The sequence below is a fragment of the Porites lutea genome, chromosome 6 (assembly GCF_958299795.1).
Source record: "Porites lutea chromosome 6, jaPorLute2.1, whole genome shotgun sequence".
Lineage (NCBI taxonomy): Eukaryota > Metazoa > Cnidaria > Anthozoa > Scleractinia > Poritidae > Porites > Porites lutea.
In genome coordinates, this window is record NC_133206.1 from 10,816,320 (window position 1) to 10,826,334 (window position 10,015).

A 10,015-nucleotide genomic window follows, 5' to 3' on the forward strand; every position below is an offset into this window, starting at 1 on the left:
CTTCCGTTAAGAAACGTGAATGTTTAGAAAGCTAGCCTAAACTCCGAATTTTTGAGAGGTCTTTGTTACCGATACCATTGCGGAAATAAGCGTTTTAGGGATGCGACAATAGGACTACATGAATGAAGTAGTTTTCTAAACAAATTGGCACACGCGCAAAACATCAAACTTCATCCGCATCCGTTGCGTAAATGTGAGCTTGTCTGATCGGAAACCCTTCTCAGACGATCCGCTAGGTAGTGGCTTGTCAATAAAGCAAAAAACAACCCGGCATTCAAGCCTTCACGCACTAAGACAAAAAATTACTTAATGTAAAATTTCGACCGCAATCATTGACTTTATTTTTCTGGATACAATTGGAAAACCATGGCACCAAGAAAGGCACTGTTCTGCAGTACAGCTTGCTGCCGCAACAGGTTGACAACCGATAGAAGAAATATTAAAAAAATATTAACCTCTGTTTTACTCTATGATGCCCAAATAAGCTTGTATCTGGGTGTAATCATCCTTTTTACTCACTTTAGTGCTTGGTGTAATGCCCATAGTCTGATTTTTCAATGGGTTCAAGGTATACATGTTATACTTCGATCTACTTGACAAAGAAAATAAAGAAAACACGGGGCTTAACTGAAACGTCCACTTTTACATCTTCAAAATTTTGGCCCCCTCTCCTTGGCTACTCGGAAATCCCCAACTGATTTAACTAATTACGATAGTACTTGGTATATAGATTAACTTCAATTCTCATCATCCGTATAAATAACACCAAGTAAAAAGTCAAAACCTACTTTGTTTTCTTTCTTTTAATTCGCGGTGACTGGCGTTCCAGACCTAAACATTCTAGGACAGTCTAGGATTATTGTTTTTTATCACGCGATCACGATTTCGACTGAAGGAATGACAAAGTTCCACCTGTTACAGATCAATCTCTGTTTTTTCTTGCTACAGAATATTTAAGCGCCTTCATCGACTAAAAGCACAGTCAGTTATTAATTTTCTTGTTTATAAAACTGAGCGATTTCAGGTTTCTCGCTTACCCGCTTTCCGCGGCTTATGCTGAGAAAGCCAGTGCGCTCCCAACTTAGCTCCAGTAATACTGTCTAATACGAGGCTCTTAAACGTCTAGTTAGCGTAGGTAGAATCGTTGCGTTAGAGTAATAGGGTAGAAATTCTATTTTCTCTGAACTTTATCTTTCCATTCTAAAGATTTTCAGGGCAGTATAAAAGTCTCTATGGTCAAACACCGCTAAAGCTCTGAATCACCGAAGGATGTTTATCACTTTTACGCCTGTATATCGCTTGTCTAGCTGGACAAGACCTCAGCAAACGTAATACTTTTTAATCTTCTTCTTAGCTGAGCTTTGATACCCTGACTGTAGTTCTCGGAAGATTTTAAATTCCTACGGCTAAAAAGAATTGTAAATTTCAGTGTGCTCTTGAACTGTTAGAATCAAAACAATCGGAAAACAACTCCACAAAATGGAGTAATGGAAATTGATAAATCATTAAAAATTAAAAAATCGCCCCAAGCTACTGCTTTTCTGTATTGCAGGCGCTAAAAATAACATAAATACCATCCAAAGCTTACTGGAGCTGAATGCTGTCTTCCGAAGCGAACACTGCTCGCGCTGCTCGCGCTATAATAACGGATAGGGTAGACGCATGCGCAACTGACAACTTTGACCGTTCACACTAACACTGTTGACGCGGAAGAAAAAATACCATCCTGCGAAAAAATCGTCTGTCTTTGCGTCAGGCTATGCAATACCCATCATCACAAAAAACACGGTACTTTATACTAGGCATATAGCAAACAAAGAAAGAATTTTTCCATTCGCTGTGTCTGCCTCTGGTAGCTTCAAAACACAAGTGAAACCCGTATCAGATCGAATTGGAATTACGAAATGTTTGTTTTTAAGGGGAGCTATGGGAAGACCGGAGTGCCCGGAGTAAATCCTCAGTGGGGCAAGGGAGAGAACCCGAAAACAACAAACTCAACCTACATAAGGCGTCCACTCCGGGACCTGAACCCTGGCCACATGCACTGGTGGAAGGCGAGTGTTCTCGCCACTTCATCACCCTTAACTTCTTGGGTTTTGCTAAAGCGGCTGAAACCAGAAATCAAGACTGTGAGACAGAAAGTTGACGACAATTCATGGGGTTTTCTCTCACTTGGATGTCCCTCGGAAATGATATATATGGTCCGGGATTTCGCTGACCAAGGAGCCCCAAGTCCTCATATCTTTAATTTTTTACTACAGTGCACATTAATCGTACTCTGATAAAAAGAAAAAAAAGAAAGAAAAGTGAGTGATAAAGCTTTTTGAGGTTTTAAGCCAAGAGAAAGAATACATCTTGACTCAACAAAAACTTGTGAATAATTGGAGCTTTAACATAACAGTGTCAGTGTACAGTTTAACCTTGTGTCAGCGGACACCTTGGGTACTAGAAAAGGTGACCACTGAGGGCACCGCTTACAAACGAACCTCGCTAAAACCTAGGGAACGGAAGTACAGTCAAACCCCGCTTAATACGGACACCTCATTATTACGGACAGTTTGCTTTGTCCCTGGGGAAAGAAAGTCCTTAGATTTTATCTCACTCAACACGGTTAATACGGACACCCTGTTAATATGGACAAATCTCTGGCCCCCTCAGTGTCCGATATCTTGACGTATGGGTATCTATCTTGACGTAAGATATCTTGACGTATGGGTATATTTGGTTTTTTTGAATGTCTTTATTCTTATCGAGACCATTTGCCCGAAAAGTTGGGCAAAACAGTACGCCACGGAACGCAAAAAGTTCACCTCCGGTTGACACTCCTCACTCAGTCAAAAACAAGGACGACTTCGAGGACGAGATTTTCTCAGTTCTAAGTAATGCGCACACGCGTGAACCAGCGTCATTTTGGCGGGAAAACGTGATGCCGTCGCCATTATACTACGGGTTTTAGCGAGAGTGCCGTAGCGGCGGGAACAAGTTATTAAATGTTAGAGGTTTTATCATTTTGCGCTCGGGAGAGGGCTTAACCTCCTTTAATAATGATAACAGTGCTAACTTTAGAATGGTGAAAAAAAAGTACAATGAAGCCTACCGCGATGTCTATTTTTTGAGAATACGAAAAAAAGCCTTAAGTCAAATCTCGTTCTCTACTGGGTTATGGTTGCACATCGCCTCGTGCCACTCTAGATTTTTGAGTCCTTAGCAATCCTCCCAAGTGCAACCATAACTCAATACTACACGCTGAACCGTTTACCATTTTTTTATAACATAATCATGAAAGTCTTTTGAATTTGATAACAGATAGTAGGAGGAAGACGTGAGAGTTGTCATCAGCGCGCGCTATGGCGTGTGTAAATCATTCTTTATACAAAGTCTTCGTTCAAATTAATCTTTTCGCTGGAAAGTGTCTTCCATTCCAATCTGGACTGTAAAACCTTTTTTAACTTACCTTAAATGACGTTTGTAAAACTTTCTCTTAAGATAAAAACCTTAAACTGTACTATGAGGTAAAAACAAAATATGGTGATGGTCGCGTAGAAATGACGAGCACTGCTCTGAGCGGCTGCTACCTATCGCGCTCTTCTTATTATTATATAAAGAGAGGTTACCATTGAACAATTATTGAAGGAGGCTAAGTAGGATGCAGCGGCGGATCCAGGGGAGGGGCCCGGGTTTACTTTTGGACCAAATGAAAGGGCCGAAAAGAAATTTTTTTGGAGCCCCCCCCCCCCCCCCCCCCCCCCGATCTGAAGGTCTGGATCGTCCACTGAGATGTGAAGAATTATCAAATAGAGGAAGAAGTTATCCAACGAGGGTGAAGGCCGAGGTGGATAACAATGCGGCGATACCAAAACAACTGAGCTAAAGCAACCTCGTCCCCAGGGCTTCTCCGCCATTGCCGTCCCTTTTTTCTGGTAATGGCCTGTACTACTGACGTCATTTTACTGGATGTCGCAATCGTCTTCCAAATTTGGTCAACGCTAGCTGGTAATGAAGGTTTAGCCGGGGGGATTTGAGCCAATAAGAAACAACGAAATGTTTTGGATGAATAATAATCTATTTCATGGCTTGTTCCGCAAGCGGGTCATATAAAGCAAAAACTGTGTTACGATCAGCTGCCCGGACAAAAATAGGCCTATCTTGCCCGATCGGGATTTCCCGCGCTTTGGACCCGCAACAGAAAAGTTATATCTTGGCCATTCGGGCCTTTTTGTGATACGCTATAAGGTTTCTTGAGGTCCCTTTGCCACTTATTCTATTCTTTGAAAATCTTTATTGCCAGTGTTGGTGGTGAAATAGTCATTTAATGTCATTTTAAATTCTTCGGTCAAGAGAGCTGGATATTGGCCTCGTTTCTTCTCGATTTCGTCTCGGTCCATATATTAGAGGTCATTATCCAACCATCTAACAACAACAACAAAAACAAAACTTTATCATAAGAATTTAACTTAAGTAATTACACTGACCAACAGGTAGCAAAAGCTAATCTAGGCGAGGCAGACGAACAACCGAGGGTTAACTGTTTTAAATAAATACCATTACATAAAGATAGAATTAAGGAAACGATAACGTTAGAAGTTTGAAAGAAAAATTAGTTGAAACTTTAAAGACCTAATTAATTATTTAGCCAGTCAAACTATTTGTATGCTGACGGGTGTTTCTATATGGTCATGTTCTTTTCCTAAAATATCTAAGAGAATTCGGCGAATTTCTCTTTTAAATTCCTTCTTGGGTAGATTTCGCGAGCTACACGGTATCTCATTCCACAGTTTTACGCCAAATCGGGAAAAAGAACGCTTATGTATCTCTAACCTAGTGCTTTGTAAGTAAAAATTTCCGGAGATGTATGATCGCTTGTTGTATGTCTGTATGCTGGAGGTTTTAATAATTTCAAGCCTGATTTAAAGGAGCGTTATTATTATTAATCAGTTCATGCATTAAGTTGGAACATGGTTGGAACACCTCTCTTGGTTGGAAACATACTCATAATTTAGAAACGACAGAGGCAGAATATTCGCATCGACAAAAAAAGGAATTGCGTCTATCAGCAAAATATATCATACGAAGGGCTCTTTTTTGAAGAATTAAAATTTTCATTAAGATTCGTCTTCATCTTGATCTCACACTTGGTCAATAACTCCTATAGATATATTCCCCTTCTTAAGAGCCACAAGCCAAAAAAAATTGTGAGAAAACATGTCCCTCCCCAATGAATAGTATATGGGCCCCAAATATTGAAAGCGAGATGCGGAAGTGAAAACATTCAAGACCGGAATTTGTCGGGTATGAATCATCGAGATAGCGGGATTGCTCGGAAAATACGTAGAGATTACGGGATCGAACGGTCTATGAATCATCCAGATAGCGGGATTGCTCGGGTAGAGACCACGGGATCGGACGGCAAAATATACGACCAAAATATACGGGATCGGACGGCCTATCATCGAGATACCGGGATTTCTCGGAAAATCGGTAGAGATTACGGGATCGAACGGCCCTGATGTACTCGAAATCCCTCGGGGAACCACGAGCACTTTCCTCCGGTTGTACTGTGTGACTTTTTGGCATTTTGCAAAACGAAATTGATCGCCTCACTAAAGGTTGACGAAAGAATAGGAAAATTCCTCTATAAAGAAGAAATTAAATAACAAATCGCTGATTAGCTTTTGCGACATAGCTTAGATTCTCGAGATAACGTCAAGGCACGCGAAAATTACTCCCTTATAAACAGTTTTCAATTGTATGGTTAAAACCATAACCTAAAATAAACACATCACATATATATCCTCTCGAGTAAGTAAATTAAATCGGCAATTAAATTACCAAATAGAAACTAAGAAATACAAAAATTCCGGAGTCCGAGAAGAGAGACCAAGAATTAAAGTCAATGAGAGATATTTCAACTCTCATTTTTTTTTTCAAACACTTGCAACATATTCAAAATGTCGCATCACCTCAGTGAAACATTGTTTTCCAGTCTAAAATAAAAATAGTTGAGCCAAGATGCCTTCTTGATAACCTACCATCAAAACAAAAACTCCTCAGTTCCTGTATATTTATTTAAAGTTCATTCACGGCCGAAAACTTCTTTCATATCTCTAAAGTAGCCAAAACGAAGACACAAGCCTCTCAAAATACAAGTGTTATGGATCTTTCCGCTCGAAACGTCGGCATCCTTAAAGAGAACTACTGATAGCAAGAAAACGAATTAAAAATTTCTGACATGGAACACTTGCAAAAACAGTTTTCACCGTAGTCTGTGAGTTACCAAAACTCGATTGGGACTGTGTTCATAAGAACCTCACTGGATGCCGAATTGTCAGCGATATAGTTCTGACTGACTTGCGGAAAACACAAATAAATGCATGAACAAGATCGATTTGTTGTAAAATTCACTTCACCGATAATGAGCGAAAACAGCAATAATCTGTCGACAAGAAGTCTCAGAAGCGGTAGGAATTTAACACACATATTATTTCGCCAGCTGATAGCAGGGAGAGCTAGCTAGTGTTTTGATTTCGGCCCAAATCGCTTCAGATATCAGATCTGACGAGATAACTTGTTCAATCAAGGAAATTGCCCAATTTTTGTGACACATCTCTGAGAGATAAGTGTTTTTACAGTCTTCCGAAACTTCGTGATCGTCTTACTACATAAACAGCCAATTTCATGTTCCAAAATAACTCAGTGTAGACACCACTGTTTTTTCTGTAACTCTAGACGACTATGCTCCTAAAGATAGATTTAAAAGTAGAACGACTGTTAACTTGGGAAGGAACCTTTCCTTAAAAAGTAAATTATCCCCATCTAGAACTCAAACGTTGTATGAAAAGTCATCGGGAAAATTATAAAATTATTAGTAAACAGGTTTGACAAATCGTGGTTACCGATATTTAATTTGTCGCGGGCTTCCTTACGCTAATGGAAATTGAAGTCTAAACAAGATAACAAGGATTGTATCTACTGAATTGTGAGTCTTTCAAGAGTGCAAAGTACACATTTTGCGGAAAAATTGTCGAAAACGGATTCACAGATGGGTGAAATCAAATCCAAATTCAAAAACACTCCTTCGTACCTAAATGGTAAAACTTCAGCATTCAGTCGCCCACAGAAATAAACAGTCATACCTCGTCAGCTGGTCGACGGATTTTCAGGGGTCAATTTGTTTTCGGTTTTACGGTCATAAAGGGAAATGGACTAAAAAGAAACCATTGATTAAAAATTTTTGACACTTTTACAAAAGAAACGAACTCTATATTCTCAATTCTTGGTCTGCAATTAAAAAGAGGAAGTTTCTTTCAAACCTTGCCTTCAACAAAAGCTGGCAACATTGTCAAACAATATATGATTTCAACGCCTGGTGCAACATTCCTTCTATATCTTTTTTTTAAGTGTTTCGTGTCTTTGAAAGAATCAAAACATTTATGTGAAGAAAATAACAAAAAGTAAAAGCTCTCCGAACTTTAGTCCGGCTGACTACTGAAATAGTTAAAGGATTTTATTCTTTCCTACATTGAAATAATTCTCCAGGGCAAGGTACAGCTATTTATTACGCTCGAGGAAAATCACGAAAAACCAAACTGAAAAGTCAAAATTAGCACGACCTGAGGCGCGAACTACACAGTTTCGATTTTTTCACATAGGTATTTCCCTAAGAATTTGCTTCGCTCAAGACGGACTACACTAATCGCGTGTATTTTACTAAGATTTACGATGAATTGTTTTTATAGCAGGATTATTAAGTATTTGCAGATTTTTGTAGTTCCAGTGATATTTCCTAAAATAATGTTCACTAGTGCTAGGAAAAGTATAGACTGCCTGATAAATTTGTATACTGAAGGCTCCCTTAATCTAAATAAAATTCCAAGAAATGCTCGAACTTAGCTGAGAGCGTTAGATACCTTTCTCTTGATAAAACTATTTATACGTGCCGCAGTAACGCACCACACAAAAGTCATCAAACTGTTATCAAGAAAAGTTGTTTTTCACATTTTATTGTTTATCAGCACAGGTGAAAATCACAAGATCACAAGTCTGTTGTTAAAATCGCGGTGAGTATTTCAGCTATTATTTAGTCGCGCTATCTTGTTATTGTGTTTCGTTTGCGTCTTCAAGTTGAAGCTTGTTATTATTATGTTTACTTTCCAATCTCCTTCACCGCTATAGATAACTTATGGAGAACCATTTGAGTGTAAAATATTTTGTTAAACTCGAATTAAGATTGGGTTGTCGAAATGATGAAAGGAAACAAGATCCAAATTGAATATAAGCACTCGAAATCACTCGTGTACCGACGACAGGCAAAACTACCTGAACAAAAGCCCCAAATCGTCTTTTTTGGCCGCAATTCCTTTGTTATTCGGCCAGTAGTGTTCACAACCAAAGCATTAAACAAAAAATGCTTTAAAAATATACTGAGTAATTACGAAATTTACGTACAAGTAATATTAAATGTTCTCATAAAATGTTCTCCGAAGAGAAATAACCCAACCATGTAGTAAGAACTATGAGGGGGCTTGAACAAAATACCCACTCCGCGACTTAATGTAAGTCAATTTGTGGAGCTAAGTTTTATGACCTATAATCTGTCGCTGTAAGTGCATTTTTCTAAAAGGCGTTTAGGATAAAAGGCCATTTCTTTGATCAGAGGTAGCTGAGAATAAACTTTCCGCTGAATCGTTTCTGTGTGAAACGAGAACGGCTGACTTCAAACTCAGACTGCTAAACAGTTGGCGGACAGGTCCATTCACACTGTTCATGTCACGAGAGTTTACTGGTGGCTGTACAAAAATGTTTTCCACAGTCATCGCTTTAGCAGGCTTTCAATGCTAAATGTTAAATTACAAGTTGAAGAATTGCTTTTGGTAACGATACTCGCGTTCCGCTCTTCAGGGTACTGAAGGCCTTTGCGTTTCGTGGGAAAACAATGTCCTTGATCATCACCTCCGCTTGACAAATACGAGGAAACATGACCATAGAACTCACTGTCGGCGGAAGTGCCTTGTTTCATGTTTTCGTTCTCGCAACTCAACTTTCCGTGATGAGACGCTTTTTGTCCGATTTTCTCTGCGTTAACTTCGTCGCTGTCTCGGCTCGGACTTTCGGTCATCTCGCTGTCTTCGTTTCTCACTTGGGAATTCTTAGGCCTTCGTTTTCGCCTCCAAAATCTTCCCTCTTCAAACATTTCTTCGAAAGACGAATCAAGAGTCCAGTAACATCCCTTTCCGGGATCGGACTTGTCGCGCGGAACCTTTACAAAGCACTTGTTCAGTGACAAATTATGCCTGATGCTGTTTTGCCATCCTCTTCTGCTCTGCTGGTAATACGGAAAGTTCGTCATTATAAACTGGTAAATTCCGCTCAATGTCACCTTTTTCTCTGGTGAATTCTTGATGGCCATAGAGATCAGCGCTACATAAGAGTAAGGCGGTTTGGGAAGTATCTCGGCTGGGTAGCCATAAACCGCGCCGAACGCCGACCCATAACCCGGTGAATAACAGCATCCTTGGCTGGCAGGATTGTAGTAACAACACGAACAAAGCATATCGGCGGCCTGCTGTCGAAATCCCTGCGCTGGCAGACTGAGAGCAGCATACGGGTTGAACCTTAATGATGTGTATGTACTATACATGTTGACCTCTCGAAGACTGATTTCCTTAGTACACAAACTGCGCTCGGTCCCACCACCTCTCTCCTGAAGACAAACTTCCCGAGTGGTATTTCAGCAAACTTTTAGCGGATATAGGCTCGGTTACGCCCTTTTAAAGACCACCCATCTCGCAAGGATCTGATCAGACTGATCAGACCTCTGTCTCGCTGTTTGTTTACGATACACATTTAAGTGTTTTGAAGACCACACAGCTAACAGCTCAAGTGAGCAAAACCATTGTTTCATGTATGGAAGACAGTCAAAGAGCTCGGATTAGGCAGTTTGCTATTGTTTCTTCCCATATTCGCGTTAACGATAGCGAAGCGATTTACATTCTTAACCAACACGTTTAACTTAACC

At 39.9% G+C, this 10,015-nt stretch overlaps 1 protein-coding gene across 1 annotated transcript; it reads right to left on the reverse strand.

Annotated features, from left to right (window-relative positions):
• Positions 1-7,984: 7,984 nt before the first annotated feature.
• On the reverse strand, positions 7,985-10,015 carry LOC140941491 (forkhead box protein C1-A-like). Its single transcript, XM_073390491.1, has one exon. It carries the CDS (start codon positions 9,635-9,637, stop codon positions 8,810-8,812), a length of 828 nt encoding a protein of 275 aa, XP_073246592.1. The 5' UTR covers positions 9,638-10,015; the 3' UTR covers positions 7,985-8,809.